The sequence below is a fragment of the Salvelinus alpinus genome, chromosome 5 (genome assembly GCF_045679555.1).
Source record: "Salvelinus alpinus chromosome 5, SLU_Salpinus.1, whole genome shotgun sequence".
In the NCBI taxonomy this organism is placed as follows: Eukaryota; Metazoa; Chordata; class Actinopteri; order Salmoniformes; family Salmonidae; genus Salvelinus; species Salvelinus alpinus.
In genome coordinates this window covers 56,287,564-56,307,937 of record NC_092090.1, presented here as the reverse complement: position 1 = coordinate 56,307,937, position 20,374 = coordinate 56,287,564, and the positions used below count along the sequence as shown (strand labels likewise).

At 41.6% G+C, this 20,374-nt stretch overlaps 1 protein-coding gene across 4 annotated transcripts in view; it reads left to right on the top strand.

Moving 5' to 3' along the window:
* Positions 1-431: 431 nt before the first annotated feature.
* The window catches only part of LOC139576367 (ras-specific guanine nucleotide-releasing factor 2), a 244,912-nt gene continuing 224,969 nt past the window's right edge, over positions 432-20,374 (top strand). For all 4 annotated transcript variants that reach the window (XM_071402412.1, XM_071402410.1, XM_071402411.1 and 1 more), the window contains exon 1: positions 432-1,086. In XM_071402412.1, coding sequence (XP_071258513.1) covers positions 811-1,086 — 276 coding nt within the window. In that variant the 5' untranslated portion in view covers positions 432-810. The remainder of the gene's footprint in view (positions 1,087-20,374) is intronic.

Here is a 20,374-nt window from a genome sequence, read left to right as displayed (position 1 = left end):
CTCTGAGTAAAAATATCAAGAGATATAAACATGTGCCCGTTATAGCGCCACCATGTCATTGATCTAAATGCTTAGATATGCTGAGTCTTGACAGTGTTTGGAACATGTGTACTAAAAATAGATTACATAAAAAAACTCCCAAGTTCTGGATCAACACTGCATGAACATGAATAAAAACCAAATGAACCCATTTTTAGGTAAACCCAACATTCACCCAACCCAACTGGCTGCGTCAAAATAACACAGCATGTGTTGTGTCCAATATTTAGCCAACGCTGGGTTACCAAATAACACAAATTAGATGTTTTTTTAACCCAGCATTTTTCTGTGTACAGAGAGAAGAGCGAGAGAGAGAGAGAGAGAGAGAGAGAGAGGCGGAGCCAAAGCCAATTGTTGCTGATCTAGGCGGTGATTCGACCACACTGTTTGTCCTCTCCAAGGCTTCCCCCCTCTCTGCTTTGCGAACAATAACCTTTCCATTTTCTGCATCTCATTGCCTACTCTTTCCTCCATCTGGGATTTTGTCTACCTTTCTTTTCAACGTTTGGCAGATGTGGACATGGATCGTACATGGGTTTAAGAAGTCGTTGACGGGGTCTCTCTCGAATATGAGTTTCCCCGCAAGAGCTCTCCCTTTGGCGGGGCAACTTTCCCGTGCACCTCGGCGCTCAGCCTTGTGATGCTCAGTCTGGTGACCACTTTCCCTCTTCATTCACTGAAAGGGGAAGTTTAAACACACACCGGCGGATTTGGTCTCGCATTCAATAGCCTACACACGGTTTTATAAAAAACAAAAAGGAATACATTAAAATGCAGAAGAGTGTCAGGTTTAATGAGGGACACGCTCTGTTCCTCTCAGTCGTTGCGCGTAAGGAGGGTACCAAGCGCGGTTATTTGAGCAAGAAGACCACGGAGAACAGCAGGTGGCACGAGAAGTTCTTTGCGCTGTACCAAAACGTGTTTTTTTACTTCGAAAACGAGCAGAGTGTACGGCCCGCCGGGATTTACCTCTTGGAGGGCTGCACCTGCGAGAGCGTGCCTGTTCCGAAGGTCTCCACTGCGGGAAAAGAGACCCTCGACAAACAGGTAAAAGAGACTTACGCAATCTGTCTATCTGTGTGGCTGCCAAACTTTCCCGCTGCAGCCTAAACTCTGAAACCGGTAATCTGTTTTCAGAACAGCTGCCCAGAGTATTCAGTCAACGAGAAAGGGAGAGGTAATGCAGTCTAGTAAAGCAGACGACCAGAACAAGAGAGGGTGGTGAAGTGGACGTTGAAAGGATCAGAGTGATGATGGCACTTAATTGGCATTATGCAGTATTCAAATTGTCAATCCTCTTTTTAAAATGAAAGAGAACTGTATTGTCTTGTCGTTGCCAATTAGGTACAATGTGTGCATGGACTGTGTGAACCTATTCCTATAGTGTGAACAGTTCTCTTCCCACCCCTCTCATGTAGGCCTACACCCTGTGGTTTGGCAGCAAAATGTTATTTTCACTGATATGAAAATGACAGTTGCTGTCCACATTCAAATTTTCCTGTGTGTGAGGAATGACATTTTCTGCATGTAGGGAAACCTGTTGAATGCGATCATATCATTGATTCATTTCAGGCTCTATCAAACATAAACAAATAATCTTATGGAATAGAGACAGTTGCTGTTGGAACTATATTTCAGTCACAAGCCATGGGTGCAGTATGTTATTAGATTTTGGCATCAACTAATTATTGCCTTCATATCGATTCTGTTCCTGTTCTATGAGCCTTTATGGTGACACACACATTAAAGAGAAAATTGAAAAAAGGAAAGAGAGAGGGATAGATGACAAAGGCTGGTGTTTAAAGCCATGAGGAGTAGGCCTGTGTCTCTGAAAGCTGAAAGCTTTTAAAGCCTTGTGTAGGGCTCAGTTAAAGTCTCTCTCTGTTTGTTTGTGTGTGTGCATGTATGGCGGAGTCATAAATGCCTATCTCTTTGCCCCTGGCTATAACCAGACATGATAACTCCTCCCTTTCGGCTCTGCACTGGTCCTAATTGGTCCTCCCCAGGCAAGAGCTGGACAGCTATGGCTAAACTGACGAGGAGAGAGTAGGATAGGAGAAAGGGAGGAGGAGAGAAGAGATGGAAAGAGGAGAGGATAGGACAGAGGGGGAGGAGGAGAGAAGAAATGGAAAGAGGAGAGATATAAAATGTATTAGTCACGTACACAGTTCACAGCAAGTACAAAAGTTGCATCAAAACTCTTTTGCGCTAGCTAGCTCCCTCAACAATGCAATACCTGAATCAATAATAACAATGAAAAGAGTCAAATAAAAAATAACAAGTAGTAGAAGTAATAGAAGAGGTAGTATGCATAGTAATAATGGACTGTATTTACAAGTATGAAGTAGGTAGTGGAATCAATAGTACAGTTGAAGTCGGAAGTTTACATACACTTAGGTTGGAGTCAATAAAACTCGTTTTTCAACCACTCCACAAATTTCTTGTTAACAAACTATAGTTTTGGAAAGTTAGTTAGGACATCTACTTTGAGCATGACAAGTCATTTTTCCAACAATTGTTTACAGACAGATTATTTCACTTATAATTCACTGTATCACAATTCCAGTGGGCCAGAAGTTTACATACACTAAGTTGACTGCCTTTAAACAGCTTGGAAAATTCCAGAAAATGATGTCATGGCTTTAGAAGCTTCTGATAGCCTAATTGACACAATTTGAGTCAATTGGAGGTGTACCTGTGGATGTATTTCAAGGCCTACCTTCAAACTCAGTGCCACTTTGATTGACATTATTGGAAAATCAAAAGAAATCAGCCAAGACCTTAGAAAATAATTGTAGACCTCTATAAGTCTGGTTCATCCTTCGGAGCAATTTCCAAACGCCTGAAGGTACCACGTTCATCTGTACAAACAATAGTACACATGTATAAACACCATGGGACCACGTAGACGTCATACCGCTCAGGAAGGAGACGCATTCTGTCTCCTAGAGATGAACGTACTTTGGTGCGAAATGTCCTCTGGTCTGATGAAACAAAAATAGAACTGTTGGCCCATAATGACCATCGTTATGTTTGGAGGAAAAAGGGGGAGGCTTGCAGGCCGAAGAACACCATCCCAACCGTGAAGCACAGGTGTGGCAGCATCATGTTGTAGGGGTGCTTTGCTGCAGGAGGGACTGGTGCACTTCACAAAATAGATAGCATCATGAGGGAGGAAAATTATGTGAATATATTGAAGCAACATCTCAAGACATCAGTCAGGAAGTTAAAGCTTGGTCGCAAATGGGTCTTCCAACTGGACAATGACCCCAAGCATGCTTCCAAAGTTGTGGCAAAATGGCTTAAGGACATTTCCTTAAGCCATTTCCAAAGTCAAGGTATTGGAGTGGCCATCACAAAGCCCTGACCTCAATCCTATAGAAATTTTGTTGCCAGAACTGAAAAGTGTGTGCGAGCAAGGAGGCCTACAAACCTGACTCAGTTACACCAGCTCTGTCAGGAGGAATGGGCCAAAATTCACCCAACTTATTGTGGGAAGCTTGTGGAAGGCTACCTGAAACGTTTGACCCAAGTTAAAGAATTTCAAGGCAATGCTACCAAATACTAATTGAGTGTATGTAAACTTCTTACCCACTGGGAATGTGATGAAAGAAATAAAAGCTGAAATAAATCATTCTCTCTACTATTATTCTGACATTTCACATTCTTAAAATAATGTTTTGATCCTAACTGACCTAAAACATGGAATTTTTACTAGGATTAAATAAATTAAAAACTGATCTTAAATGTATTTGGCTAAGGTGTATGTAAACTTCCGACTTCAACTGTATATATTAGAACAGCAGCGTTGACTGTGAGTGTGCTTGTGTGAGCTCTGAGTGTGTGTGTGTGGTGTGGTGTGGTGTGTGTGTGTTTGTGTTAAGGGTTGGATGTGTGGGTAGTCGGTGGAAATAGTTTCTAAGGTGCATATATTCTCTCTGGTGCAAATAGTCTCTAAGGTGCAGGTCTGTGCAGGGAGGTTTAGGTTTTCAGCAGTCTGATGGCCTGGTGGTAGAAGCTGTCTCTGAGCCTGTTGGTCCTAGACCTGATAATCCGATACTGCTTGCCAGAAGGTAAGAGAGTGAACAGTCTGTTGCTCGGGTGACGGGAGTACTGGTCGATCTTTTGGGCCTTCCTCAAACATCGCCTGGTGTAGATGTCCTGGAGGGCAGGGAGCTCACCCCCAGTGATTTATTGTGCTGTCCGCAACACCTTCTGTAGGGCCTTCCGGTTGATGGTGGTGCAGTTGCTGTACCAGGCGGTGATGCAGCCTGTCAAGATGCTCTCGATTGTGCAGCTGTATAACTTCTTTAGGACCCGAGGGCCCATGACAAATTTCTTCAGGCGCCTGCCTGAAGTGGTGGTGTGATTGGTGGTGGTGTGATTGGATATGTCAGGTACTCTGTGATGTGCACGCCAAGGAACTTTACGCTTTTTACCCTCTCCACTGTAGCCCTGTCAATGACAATAGGGGCATGCTCCTCCCCCTGTTTCCTGTAGTCCACGATCAGCTCCTTGGTTTTTCTGACGTTGAGGGAGAGACTGTTTCCCTGGCACCACTACGACAAGGCTTTGACCTCCTCCTTGTACGCTGTTTCGTCACTGTCGCTGATCAGGCCCACCTTCGTTGTGTCATCTGCAAACTTCATGATGGTGTTGGAGTCATGTTTGGCCATGCAGTCGGAATGGAGAATAACAATGGTCCAACGTATTTTCCCCCCGAGTGAGCCAAGAGATGTGTTGATGGAATTTCGGGAGAACTTTCCTTAGATTTATTTTGATTAAGTCCCTGGCTACAACGAAAGCGGCCTCAGGATATGCTGTTTCGAATTTGTTGAAAGTCCTGTGTAGTTCTTTGAAAATGTACACAGCCGTGATTCAAACACCTGTGAATTTTCTGGGGAGATAATGTGGTCGGCATTTCATCGTGAGGTATTCCAGGTCAGGGGCACAGAAAGTCTTAAGAGTTTTTACATTCCGACAATCACACCATGAGTGTGAGCAGACCAGCTGGCTGGTGTGTTTACGGACATATTCAATCAATCCTTATCCCAGTCTGCTGTTCCCACATGCTTCAAGAGAGCCACCATTGTTCCTGTTCCCAAGAAAGCTAAGGTAACTGAGCTAAACGACTACCGCCCCGTAGCACTCACTTCCGTCATCATGAAGTGCTTTGAGAGACTAGTCAAGGACCATATCACCTCCACCCTACCGGACACCCTAGACCCACTCCAATTTGCTTACCGACCCAATAGGTCCACAGACGACGCAATCGCAACCACACTGCACACTGCCCTAACCCATCTGGACAAGAGGAATACCCATGTGAGAATGCTGTTCATCGATTACAGCTCAGCATTTAACACCATAGTACCCTCCAAACTCGTCATCAAGCTCGAGACCCTGGGTCTCGACCCCGCCCTGTGCAACTGGGTCCTGGACTTCCTGACGGGCCGCCCCCAGGTGGTGAGGGTAGGTAACAACATCTCCACCCCGCTGATCCTCAACACTGGGGCCCCACAAGGGTGCGTTCTGAGCCCTCTCCTGTACTCCCTGTTCACCCATGACTGCGTGGCCATGCACGCCTCCAACTCAATCATCAAGTTTGCGGATGACACTACAGTGGTAGGCTTGATTACCAACAACGACGAGACGGCCTACAGGGAGGAGGTGAGGGCCCTCGGAGTGTGGTGTCAGGAAAATAACCTCACACTCAACGTCAACAAAACAAAGGAGATGATTGTGGACTTCAGGAAACAGCAGAGGGAGCACCCCCCTATCCACATCGACGGGTCAGTAGTGGAGAAGGTGGAAAGTTTTAAGTTCCTCGGTGTACACATCACGGACAAACTGAATTGGTCCACCCACACAGACAGCGTTGTGAAGAAGGCGCAGCAGCGCCTCTTCAACCTCAGGAGGCTGAAGAAATTCGGCTTGTCACCAAAAGCACTCACAAACTTCTACAGATGCACAATCGAGAGCATCCTGTCGGGCTGTATCACCGCCTGGTACGGCAACTGCTCCGCCCACAACCGTAAGGCTCTCCAGAGGGTAGTGAGGTCTGCAGAACGCACCACCGGGGGCAAACTACCTGCCCTCCAGGACACCTACACCACCCGATGTCACAGGAAGGCCATAAAGATCATCAAGGACAACAACCACCCAAGCCACTGCCTGTTCACCCCGCTATCATCCAGAAGGCGAGGTCAGTACAGGTGCATCAAAGCAGGGACCGAGAGACTGAAAAACAGCTTCTATCTCAAGGCCATCAGACTGTTAAACAGCCACCACTAACATTTAGCGGCCGCTGCCAACATACTGACTCAACTCCAGCCACTTTAAAAATGGGAATTGATGGAAATTATGTAAAAATGTACCACTAGCCACTTTAAACAATGCCACTTAATATAATGTTTACATACCCTACATTACCCATCTCATATGTATATACTGTACTCTATATCATCTACTGCATCTTGCCATCTTTATGTAATACATGTACCACTAGCCACTTTAAACTATGCCACTTTATGTTTACATACCCTACAGTACTCATCTCATATGTATATACCGTACTCTATACCATCTACTGCATCTTGCCATGCCGTTCTGTACCACCACTCATTCATATATCTTTATGTACATATTCTTTATCCCTTTACACTTGTGTGTGTGTATAAGGTAGTAGTTGTGGAATTGTTAGGTTAGATTACTTGTTGGTTATTACTGCATTGTCGGAACTAGAAGCACAAGCATTTCGCTACACTCGCATTAACATCTGCTAACCATGTGTATGTGACTAATAAAATTTGATTTGATTTGATTTGAGTTGCTGATCATGAAACATACTCCTCCGCCTTTGTTCTTCCCGCAAAGTAATTTTTTCCTGTCTTGCCGATGTACAGAAAACCCTGCAGGCTGAATAGCCGTATCAAGTACCTCCCCCGTTAGCCAAGTCTCAGTAAAACAGATTACAGTTTACAATCTCTCTGGTAGGAAATCCGAGAGACTTGCTAAAGCAAGTAATATACAGTGGCTTGCGAAAGTAAGCCACTGTATGGGGGGGAGGTTTGTATCACATGTACACATGTACACATGTACACAACATGCCTACCACTTTGAAGATGCAAAATATGTTTTATTGTGAAATAAACAAGAATTAAGACAAACAGAACTTGAGCGTGCATAACTATTCACCCCCCCAAATTCAATACTTTGTAGAGCCACCCTATGCAGCAATTACAGCTGCAAGTTTCTTGGGTAAGTCTCTATAAGCTTGGCAGATCTAGCCACTGGGATTTTTGCTCATTCTTCAAAGCAAAACTACTCCAGCTCCTTCAAGTTGGATGGGTTCCGCTGGTGTACAGCAATATTTAAGTCATACCACAGATTCTCAATTGGATTGAGGTCATGGCTTTGACTAGGTCATTCCAAGACACTTAAATGTTTCCCCTTAAACCACTCGAGTGTTGCTTTAGCAGTATGCTTAGGGTCATTGTCCTGCTGGAAGGTGAACCTCAGTCCCAAAGTCTCAAATCTCTGGAAGACTGAAACAGGTTTCCCTCAAGAATTTCCCTGTATTTAGCGCCCTCCATCATTCCTTCAATTCTGACCAGTTTCCCAATCCCTGCCGATGGAAAAACATCCCCACAGCATGATGCTGCCACCACCATGCTTCACTGTTGGGATGTTGTTCTCGACGTGACGAAAGGTGTTGGGTTTGTGCCAGATATTTTCCCTTGATGGCCAAAATACTCAGTTTCAAACTAATCTGACCAGAGTACCATCTTCCATATGTTTGGGGAGTCTCCCACTTTTGTTTGCTTATTTTTGCTTATTCTTTAAGCAATGGCTTTTTTCTGGCCACTCTTCCGTAAAGCCCAGCTCTGTGGAGCTCTGTGGAGAGTACGGCTTAAATTAGTCCTATGGACAGATACTCCAATCTCTGCTGTGGAGCTTTGCAGCTCCTTCAGGGTTGTCTTTGGTCTCTTTGTTGCCTCTCTGATTAATGCCCTCCTTGCCTGGTCTGTGAGTTTTGGTGGACGGCCCTTTCTTGGCAGGTTTGTTGTGGTGCCATATTCTTTCAATTTTTTAATAATGGATTTAATGGTGCTCTGTGGGATGTTCAAAGTTTCTGATATTTTTTATAACCCAATCCTGATCTGTACTTCTCCACAACTTTGTCCCTGACCTGTTTGGAGAGCTCCTTGGTCTTCATGGTGCCGCTTGCTTAGTGGTGTTGCAGCCTCTGGGGCCTTTCAGAACAGGTGTATATATACTGAGATCATGTAACAGATCATGTGACACTTAGATTGCACACAGGTGGGCTTTATTTAACTAAGTATCTGACTGATGAAGGTAATTGGTTACACCAGATCTTAAGTAGGGGCTTCATAGCAAAGGGGGTGAATACATATGCACGCACCACTTGTTTTGCACTGCATGTTTTATTTTTTTTGTTGAATTTTTTGAAACAAGTATTTTTTTTCACTTCACCAATTTGGAATATTTTGTGTATGTCCATTACATGAAATACCCCCAAAAATCTATTTAAATTAAAGGTTGCAATGCAACAAAATAGGAAAAACGCCAAGGTGGATGAATACTTTTGCAAGGCATTGTACTAGCAATTAATATACATTATCAATAGTGGAAAACCAGTTAAGAATAGGGAAGTAGCAAGATGGTGGACTGAACACAGCTATGTAGACCACCTCAAGATAAAGACGTAATATTCAATATCGGTAAGTTAGACTAAATATTAGCACTACACAGTCTGGTGGGTAATAACCTTCAATCTGGATAACAACACAAAACAAATCATAAGACTAGAGAAATGTATTGACAAATATTACGAAAACAAGCAACACCCAAACATGATGGAGAGTAAGACAGGGGAACCTATTTCAAAACGAAAACGTGACTCTTCTACAGAAAGACGATTTAATATTTTCACCACCGGGAATGGTAAAGGTCGAAACCGATCTGTTAAAATCAATAAATGACAAACTGGGTATATTATATATTTTTTAACTAGTCAGTAAGGATATAATAGTGTTGAAGGCAAGCCTCGAGATAAGTGACGAAAAAGCTGCGACATTGGAGAAAGACACAAACAAGCTAAAAGGGACAGTCAATAAGATTGAAACTGAAGTTAATGAACTTAAAAAGGAGAACATCGTTCTGAGAGAAGCCTTACTTGACATACAGACTAGATCCATGAGAGAGAATCTAGTACTTACAGGTATCCAAGAGAAAGAAGGAGAAGTTCCTGAATCTGTAGTTAAAGAGTTCCTCCTCACAGCGCTTCAGATTCCACGCGAAGCTATCGACAAAATCCAACTCGAACGTGTACACCGCTTCGGACAGAGAGGGCAGAGGTATGAATGCCCAATCTTTGCCAAATTTGCTTTCTTTAAAGATAAAATAATGGTTAAAAGCCTGGGTAAGCAGTAACCCATGGGGAGGGGGTCACACTCGGACATTCAGAGAGTATGCATATTATTGTGGCCCTGGTGGCACAAAATCAAAGGTCTGACTGCACGGAGATGCTTGGGAATATGGTCAGTACGGGGGAGCATGTTGTGGGTGTTTCAGGGGAAGGGGGTATATCTGACCTCCATCATCTAGGACGTGACAATGGTTTATCAAATCTCCCCATTTCTGCCCATTTCTTTTGCACAGTTTTATTAGGCCTTCTCATACAGCTGCAACTGTATATGCATTTGTAAATCAAGACCTTTCTTGAGTTGGGCTCTGGGATGGTGGAACTGTTGAGAATCTGAGTCTATGGTTGTTGTGGGGGAAAGGGGTTGTATTTGTATTTATTATGGTTCGCCATTAGCTGCCAAAGCAGCAGCTACTCTTCCTGGGGTCCAGCAAAATTATAGCAATTTATGCAGTTTAAAAAATATTACAATACAATCACAGATTTCACAACACACTGTGTGCCCTCAGGACCCTACTCCACCACTACCACATACAGTATATAGAGTACTAAATCCATGTGTATGTATAGTGCGTATGTTATCGTGTGTGTGTGTCCCCACTGTTCCATAAGGTGTTTTAATCGTTTAAAAAAATCTAATTTTACTGCATGCGTCAGTTACTTGATGTGTATTGGAGTTCCATGTAGTCATGGCTCTATGTAGTACTGTGTGACTCCCATAGTCTGTTCTGGACTTGGGGACTGTGAAGTGTGGGTGTGTGTGTATCCCACAACTGTTGCGAGGGACAATATAGGATGATTCACAATAATTGTTTGCCTATATAATAATTGCTTGCCATAATGTAATTTTGGTAAGGGCAAGACTGGTGAGAGGTAAAAATCCTTACATTACCTTGCCTACATTACTACAAATATTAATAGCTATTTATTTAAAATAAGATAAAAAATGAATAATATATATATACAGTGGGGAGAACAAGTATTTGATACACTGCCGATTTTGCAGGTTTTCCTACTTACAAAGCATGTAGAGGTCTGTAATTTTTATCATAGGTACACTTCAACTATGAGAGACGGAATCTAAAACAAAAATCCAGAAAATCACATTGTATGATTTTTAAGTAATTAATTTGCATTTTATTGCATGACATAAGTATTTGATACATCAGAAAAGCAGAACTTAATATTTGGTACAGAAACCTTTGTTTGCAATTACAGAGATCATACGTTTCCTGTAGTTCTTGACTAGGTTTGCACACACTGCAGCAGGGATTTTGGCCCACTCCTCCCTACAGATCTTCTCCAGATCCTTCAGGTTTCGGGGCTGTCGCTGGGCAATACGGACTTTCAGCTCCCTCCAAAGATTTTCTATTGGGTTCAGGTCTGGAGACTGGCTAGGCCACTCCAGGACCTTGAGATGCTTCTTACGGAGCCACTCCTTAGTTGCCATGGCTGTGTGCTTCGTGTCGTTGTCATGCTGGAAGACCCAGCCACGACCCATCTTCAATGCTCTTACTGAGGGAAGGAGGTTGTTGGCCAAGATCTCGCGATACATGGCCCCATCCATCCTCCCCTCAATACGGTGCAGTCGTACTGTCCCCTTTGCAGAAAAGCATCCCCAAAGAATGATGTTTCCACCTCCATGCTTCACGGTTGGGATGGTGTTCTTGGGGTTGTACTCATACTTCTTCTTCCTCCAAACACGGCGAGTGGAGTTTAGACCAAAAAGCTATATTTTTGTCTCATCAGACCACATGACCTTCTCCCATTCCTCCTCTGGATCATCCAGATGGTCATTGGCAAACTTCAGACAGGCCTGGACATGCACTGGCTTAAGCAGGGGGACCTTGCGTGCGCTGCAGGATTTTAATCCATGACGGCGTAGTGTGTTACTAATGGTTTTCTTTGAGACTGTGGTCCCAGCTCTCTTCAGGTCATTGACCAGGTCCTGCCGTGTAGTTCTGGGCTGATCCCTCACCTTCCTCATGATCATTGATGCCCCACGAGGTGAAATCTTGCATGGAGCCCCAGACCGAGGGTGATTGACCGTCATCTTGAACTTCTTCCATTTTCTAATAATTGCGCCAACAGTTGTTTCCTTCTCACCAAGCTGCTTGCCTATTGTCCTGTAGCCCATCCCAGCCTTGTGCAGGTCTACAATTTTATCCCTGATGTCCTTACACAGCTCTCTGGTCTTGGCCATTGTGGAGAGGTTGGAATCTGTTTGATTGAGTGTGTGGACAGGTGTCTTTTATACAGGTAACGAGTTCAAACAGGTGCAGTTAATACAGGTAATGAGTGGAGAACAGGAGGGCTTCTTAAAGAAAAACTAACAGGTCTGTGAGAGCTGGAATTCTTACTGGTTGGTAGGTGATCAAATACTTATGTCATGCAATAAAATGCAAATTAATTATTTAAAAATCATACAATGTGATTTTCTGGATTTTTGTTTTAGATTCCGTCTCTCACAGTTGAAGTGTACCTATGATAAAAATTACAGACCTCTACATGCTTTGTAAGTAGGAAAACCTGCAAAATCGGCAGTGTATCAAATACTTGTTCTCCCCACTGTATATATATATATTTTTTAATAGCTATATGTAATACAAATCGAGGTGAGGGCGATGGAAATGCATTTGGCGGTTGATCTGCTTCTGTTCTATGGGTGGCACTGTGTGCTCTTGTCGAAGGATGGGTCCCGGTCTCTCCAGGGATATGGGATCCAGGGGGTCGGTGGTGGTCTGCCGGGCATTGGGATGGCAACCCAACTCGGGATGAGGAGGGCTTTTAGCAGGTGGAATAGTGGGGACCAATTGGAGGTTTACTTAGTAGCAATGCAAATATCATGGTACAGCTATATAGACACTCAATAATCATGTTACTTTTTAATGGTACATTTACAAACATATATTTTGATAATTAGAATTGAAAGTTGTCTCTCATTATGGTAAGTGGTGAAATAAGTATAGCCAGTTATAATTGTAATGGCTTAGCAGATAATAAGAAAATACGATCAGTATTTTCCTGGCTAAAAGAGAAGGAATATAATATCTATTGTTTACAGGAAACTCATTCAACAATTTTAGATTTATTTTTGTTGAATAAGGACTGGGGGGGAAAAATATATTTCTCCCATGGGCAAAGAAATTCAAAAGGGGTGATGATATTAATTAACAGTAATTTTGATCCAAATGTGCAAGTTGTCCAAACAGATCATCAAGGTAGATGGATTATTTGTCACGATCATGAGGAAAGACTGACCAAGGCGCAGCGTGATTTGAGTTCCACATATTTAATGCAAAGTGAAACTTAAACAAAAATAAAAACAACGAAACGTGAACTACGTGGTGCAACATGCACAACACAAAACAATATCCCACAAAAGCAGGTGGGAACAGGGATACCTTAAGTATGATCCCCAATTAGAGACAACGATAATCAGCTGCCTCTAATTGGGAACCATACTCAATCCCAAACATAGAAATGAATTGACTAGAACACCCTGACCTACAACACCATAGAGAACCAAGGGCTCATTATTATATCACATTATTTTAAATATGTTATTGGACAATAAACAGATATAGCTTATTAACCTATACGGTCCAAATAATGATGATCCAAGCTTCTTTGAAATTATATATGAGAATTTATCAACTCTACAAGCAACACTAGACTCAATTATTATGGTGGGAGATTTTAATACGGTCTTAAATACCTCTATGGACCGGAAAGGAAATCACAGTACAAACTATCACCCTCAGGCACTTAAGGAAATCATGAATGTCATGGATATATTGGAATGAGTGGATATATGGAGGCTTAAACACAATGACATAGTGAGATATACATGGCGGAGGCTTAATCAAGCTAGTCGTCTTGACTACTTTCTTATGCCATTCTCTCTGGCACCAAAAGTTTAAAAAGTGTTGATAGGGGACAGAATGCGGTCAGATCATCACATAATTGGCATATATATTACTCTTACATAATTTCCACGTGGGCGAGGATATTGGAAATTGAATCAAAGCCTACTAGTTGATAAATTGTTTAGAACTAGGACAGAAGAATTTATAACTGACTTTTTCAGACATACCATAGGTCAAGCAGATCCCCTTATTGTAAGCCTTTTAGAGGCCATGCAATTCAGTACTTATCTATAAAACAAAAGCAATTTAGATGAAGAGTCCATATTAACAAAGGAAATTGAAGGACTAACAGTACAGTTAGATAGCAATAAAACTGTACCATAGAGGCACAGAATAAGTTAGAGGAAAAACAAAAACAAATGGAGGAACTTATTCAAGAAAGATCCAGTGTAATATATTATAAAAATAAAGCGAACTGGATGGAATATGGGGAAAAATGCACCAAATTCTTTTTCAATCTTCAATATAGAAATGCTACCAAATTTTTTTATTGAAACTTGTTACAAATGATGTAGTCACGCATGATTCACCGAATGATATTGTGAAAGAGGAAGTAAAGTACTTTAAGAATATGTTTGTCTCCTCCATCTCCACTAACCGAAGCTAATTGTATGGATTGTTTCCCTAATAATAATGTAAAATTAACATCTGTACAGAAAGACTCATGTGAAGGCCAAATTACAGAGAAGGAAATGCTTGACGCAATTAAAGCCTTTAAGGCTGGGAAATCTACAGGGCTGGATGGCATAACCAGTAGAAGTACACCAAACGTTTTTTGATATACTCAGAGGACCATTATTAGCATGTTTTAACCACTCCTATATAAATGGTAGATTATCGGACACGCAACGAGAAGATCTGATTTCATTATTACTGAAACATGCTCTGACGGAGATGTGGACATACTCGGTATACAAATCCCCCCAAAAAGAAATTATCTCAGTCCAATACATTTTTATAGAAAGTTAGCAAAAATAGATAAGATCTTGCTACCATGGAAAGGAAAATACTTTTTTTTTTTTTTTTTAAATCAACCTGATTAACTCTTTAGTCATATCACAGTTTACCTATATGCTTATGGTTTTGCCTACACCTAGTGACCTGCTTTTTAAATTATATGAACAAATAATACTCAATTTTATTTGGAATGGCAAGCCAGACAAAATTAAAAGGGCCTATTTATATAACGAATATGAATTCGGAGTGCAGAAATTATTAAATATTAAAGCATTAGACCTCTCACAAAAGGCATCAGTCATACAAAAGTTATACTGAAGTTCAAACTCTAGTAAATTGGTAGGAATGTCTCATCCTATGTTCAAGAATGACGCTTTTCCCTTTATTCAGATAGCACCTGCTCACTTTAAGTTGTTTGAAAAGGAAATAATCTCCAAAATATCTTAATTTTTTAAACAAGCCTTAGAAAGTTGATGCAATTTCAGTTTAATCCACCTGAAAATACAGAACAAATAATACAGCAAATATTGTGGTTAAACTCAAATATACTAATTGATTAAAAAAACTTGTAGGTTTTCAGTCCAACCCTAATTTAACACACCTGATTCTACTAATTAGCTGCTCAACAAGACCTTAACTAGCTGAATCAGATACACTAAATTAGGGTTGGACTGAAAACCTACACGACAGTAGATCTCCAGGAAGAGGGTTGGGCAGCCCTGATCTAATGACTCTGCCTCCTCACAGCAAAATCGGCAGGGCTCGGAAGATTGTATCCCCCATATATTTAACATTCTATTGGTTGCAAGAATTTTGTATAATCACTTGGACTGAAAATTTTGTATAATCACTTGGACTGAAAACCCACAGGATGGTAGATCTCCAGGACGAGGGTTGGGCAGCCCTGTATTAGATCATTTATTTTGGTACTGTCTATATGTAGCTCGTTTTTGGTCACAGGTCCAGGAATGGCTGAAGAATTGCAACATTTACCTAGAACTAACTCTGCAGATGGCAATACTGGGTGATTTGAAAAGTCATAGTCAATCAATCAATAATATAATAATTATTTTAGCGAAAATGCTTATGTTAAATTTACAATCTGTAGAAGCTATGAGAATAGAAAGGTTCAGTACTTTTGTGAAGCATCACAGCACAGTTGAAAAATATATGGCAAATAGAAATCCAAAATGGATGGTGTTAAGAGATAGATGGGAGGGGTTGAATGGAGCTGAAGGGTGGGACTAATAACAACAAGATAACCAATGTAAAACATACGGGGTCTGTAAAATATATATAGGTTCAGAAATTTTGTGAAATAGCACAGTTACAAATAGAAATCAAACTGGACATCGGAAATAGAGGAAGAACTCAAAACAAACAAAATATAACTATTGTAAATAGATTGTGTCTGTAAAATGTGTATAATATGTATAAACTGAAGGTAGAAGCCTAAGTGTTATTGTTTATTTGTTTATTCCAATTGGGGGAGGGATGGTAGGGTTTGCAGGGAATAATAAAGGTATATTCTAAAAAAAAGTATGTATATACACTGCTCAAAAAAATTAAGGGAACACTTAAACAACACAATGTAACTCCAAGTCAATCAAACTTCTGTGAAATCAAACTGTCCACTTAGGAAGCAACACTGATTGACAATAAATTTCACATGCTGTTGTGCAAATGGAATAGACAAAAGGTGGGAATTGCTGGAGGTCATTTTGCAGGGCTCTGGCAGTGCTCCTCCTTGCACAAAGGCGGAGGTAGCGGTCCTGCTGCTGGGTTGTTGCCCTCCTAGGGCCTCCTCCACGTCTCCTGATGTACTGGCCTTTCTCCTGGTAGCGCCTCCATGCTCTGGACACTACGCTGACAGACACAGCAAACCTTCTTGCCACAGCTCGCATTGATGTGCCATCCTGGATGAGCTGCACTACCTGAGCCACTTGTGTGGGTTGTAGACTCCGTCTCATGCTACCACTAGAGTGAAAGCACCGCCAGCATTCAAAAGTGACCAAAACATCAGCCAGGAAGCATAGGAACTGAGAAGTGGTCTGTGGTCACCACCTGCAGAACCACTCCTTTATTGGGGGTGTCTTGCTAATTGCCTATAATTTCCACCTGTTGTCTATTCCATTTGCACAACAGCATGTGAAATTTATTGTCAATCAGTGTTGCTTCCTAAGTGGACAGTTTGATTTCACAGAAGTGTGATTGACTTGGAGTTACATTGTGTTGTTTAAGTGTTCCCTTTATTTTTATGAGCAGTGTATGTGTATATGTATGAATGTTTATGTATACATACAGTTGAAGTCGGAAGTTTACATACACCTTAGCCAAATACATTTATACGTTTTTTCACAATTCCTGACATTTAATCCAAGTAAAAAGTCCCTGTATTAGGTCAGTTAGGATCAGAACTTTATTTTAAGAATGTGAAATGTCAGAATAATAATAGAGAGAATCATTTATTTCAGCTTTTTTCCCCCATCACATTCACAGTGGGTCAGAAGTTTACATGCACCCAATAAGTATATGGTAGCATTGCCTTTAAATTGTTTAACTTTGGTCAAACGTTTCGGATAGCCTTCCACAATAAGTTGGGTGAATTTTGGCCCATTCCTCCTGACAGAGCTGGTTTTACAGAGTCAGGTTTGTAAGGCCTCCTTGCTCGCACAACCGCTTTTTCAGTTCTGCCCACACATTTTCTATGGGATTGAGGTCAGGGCTTTGTGATTCCCACTCCAATACCTTGATTTGGTTCTCCTTAAGCCATTTTGCCACAACTTTGGAAGTTTGCTTGGAGTCATTGTCCATTTGGAAGACCCATTTGCGACCAAGCTTTAACTTCCTGACTGATGTCTTGAGATGTTGCTTCAATATATCCACATAATTTTCCTCCCTCATGATGCCATCTATTTTGTGATGTGCACCAGTCCCTCCTGCAGCAAAGCACCCCCACAACATGATGCTGCCACCCCCGTGCTTCACGGTTGGGATGGTGTTCTTCGGCTTGCAAGACTCCCCCTTTTTCCGCCAAACATAACGATGGTCAATATGGCCCAACAGTTATATTTTTGTTTCATCAGACCAGAGGACATTTCTCCCAAAAGTACAGTGCGCAGTTGCAAACCGTAGTCTGGCTTTTATATGGCGTTTTTGGAGCAGTGGCTTCTTCCTTGCTGAGCGGCCTTTCAGATTATGTCGATATAGGACTCGTTTTACTGTGGATATAGATACTTTTGTACCTGGTTCCTCTAGCATCTTCACAAGGTCTTTTGCTGTTGTTCTGGGATTGATTTGCACTTTTCACACCAAAGTACATTCATCTATAGGAGATAGAATTCGTTATGATGTCTGCGTGGTCCCATGGTGTTTATACTTGCGTACTTTTGCTTGTACAGATGAACGTGGTACCTTCAGGCGTTTGCATCTCAGTAGTCAAACGCTTCTATCCTTCATATTGTCATGACGTTGGCCTGGGGGTAGGTTTATGACAGGCATAAATACCTCTTCCCCCCTTTTTCCTCTCTCTACTCTACTGATGTGACATTAGAAAATCCCTTGGTTAACATAGAGATTCTGGGAACATCAGAAGTTGGGGGGAAATGAACTATATTCTGGTAATCCGACCAATTGAACATATGCGGTGGTACTTAAGGTATATTATGTCAGTTCGGTTGTCATCTGGCACATTCTCATCAATGATAGAATGACATAAACTCTACAGTGGAAAGTCTACACATCAGAGTTATCGGATTCACATGGAATTGTTGTTCAATTCAAATGTTTGAATATGAAATTATTCGTGATGGGATGAAATGTGATTTTAGCTTCTAAAATGTGAGAATTGGGTTTTCATGAGTGAATTAGGCCCGACTCAGTGGCCCGCCCACGTGAAGAGACCTGGGTTGTAAACTATGAAACACACCCCTTTACTCCCTCCACTATATAAGCCCTTGACGAAAATTTAACCTCCTGTTCCGAGGATGTGAGGACGACGGTCCGATGTCAGAATGGTTCAGATAATAACTACAGAACGAAGCCAACATCAGCGTGAGCTTTGGTTGCGAATGGTATGAACTTTGAACTCTTATTCACTATAGAAGTGATACCTCCTAGACGTTGAGTTAGCAACAGCAGCTGCAAACGTAAATTAGGATAGGACAGACAGAGTATCCCATCTACCAAACAACGACGTTACTGCAACGTACCCAATTGACCAGCAGAGACATTCTTCAAAGGACTCGGTTGGGCAACACGGCCTTCCATCTACCACCAACCTCAGAGTAAATATTTATTGCATTTTCCTTTTCCAAATGGGCGGTAATTTAGAATGCATAAGATATTGTATTTACGATAGCACAGCTTCGCCCTTTGTTCCTCAGTCTTCCCGCTCTTTCACTCAAACCCAGCCACTTTTCTTTTGTGTAACAATCTGTCATATCTGTTCCGCCCGCTAGGGACGTTTTCCTTTATGACGTAATTTGTAATCAAGTTATGATTAATTAAGTGTATGTGTAATTCTGTGTGATTAGTTAGGTATTTAGTAAATAAATAATTAAACCCAATTTTGTATTGCTGATTCAACTTGTTAGCCAGGGTTCGTGAAGATAACCAAGAATTTACAACTGTCAGATGAGACTGAAATAAGGTGACGATTAATATTGACTGCTATTGATGTAAAATATTACTAGGTCTTTAAGAGTTTATTCGGAAGATAACAGCTCTATAAATATTATTTTGTGGTACCCCGACTTTCTAGTTAATTACATTTACATGATTAGCTCAATCAGGTAATAGTTATTACGGAGAAAGGATTTTATAGAATAGCATGTCATATCACTTAATCTGGCATAGCCAAAGACACGACAATATGCACTGTTACCTGACCAGGGCCCGGTTTCCCGATAGCGATGGAATTTAGTCTTACAAGTTTTTTAACAATGCATCTTTCCTACAACGGCCGAATATGTAACATGTGTTTCCTAACAGAGAGAACGGTCTCTAAGTGCATCATTGGAACATGTGTTGATACCGATAGGATCCAAAGAAAGGGAGCGCTGCTCTCGGATCAGCTTTCTCTATTCAAATCTTACCTTAAAATTATTATTTCACAATACTGACAACGGATCAGACGGATCAGCTCCTATAGAAATATTACCATCTAAATTAATTAAAACACTGATATGATTTAAATCACCCTTTCTTTGGATCCTACCATTAGGCTACACATATTAGGCTACACACCATGAAATATATTAAGACAAATTACAAGTCGCACCTTGATCCATCAGTGGGGAGGGCGTGTCTGTTCTGTGGGGAGGAGGAGACAGTGCAGCATCTGTTTTTTCTTGTTACAGGCTGCTAGGGTTGTTTTCTGTCCTGGGTGTGTGGTGTACAGGCTTAGGGTTGGGGCTGATTCTGGACCTATACATTGGAGGGCCTAGGTATAGCGTAGCCAACACGCGAACGGACTGCCTAGTAAACTACCTGTTGGAGCAGACAAAAATGACAATGTGGAAGACTAGGAAAGATAAGATGTGGGGTGTGTGCTCACCTGACACTGGAGCATGTACAGTGCATTCGGAAAGTATTCAGACCCCTTGACTACATTTTGTTACATTAGCCTTATTCTAAAATTGACATTTTCCTCATCAATCTACGCATAATGAATGGAGTCCACCTGTGGTAAATTCAATAGATTGGACATGATTTGAAAAGGCACACACCTGTCTATATAACGGCCCACAGTTGACAGTGCATGTCAGAGCAAAAACCAAGCCATGAGGTCGAAGGAATTGTCCATAGAGCCCCAAGACAGGATTGTGTCAAGGCACAGATCTGGGGAAGGGTACCAAAACATTTCTGCAGCATTGTAGGTCCCCAAGAACACAATGGCCTCCATCATTCTTAAATGTAAGAAGTTTGAAACCACCAAGACTCTTCCTAGAGTTGGCCGCCCAGCCAAACTGAGCAATCGGGGGAGAAGGGACTTGGTCAG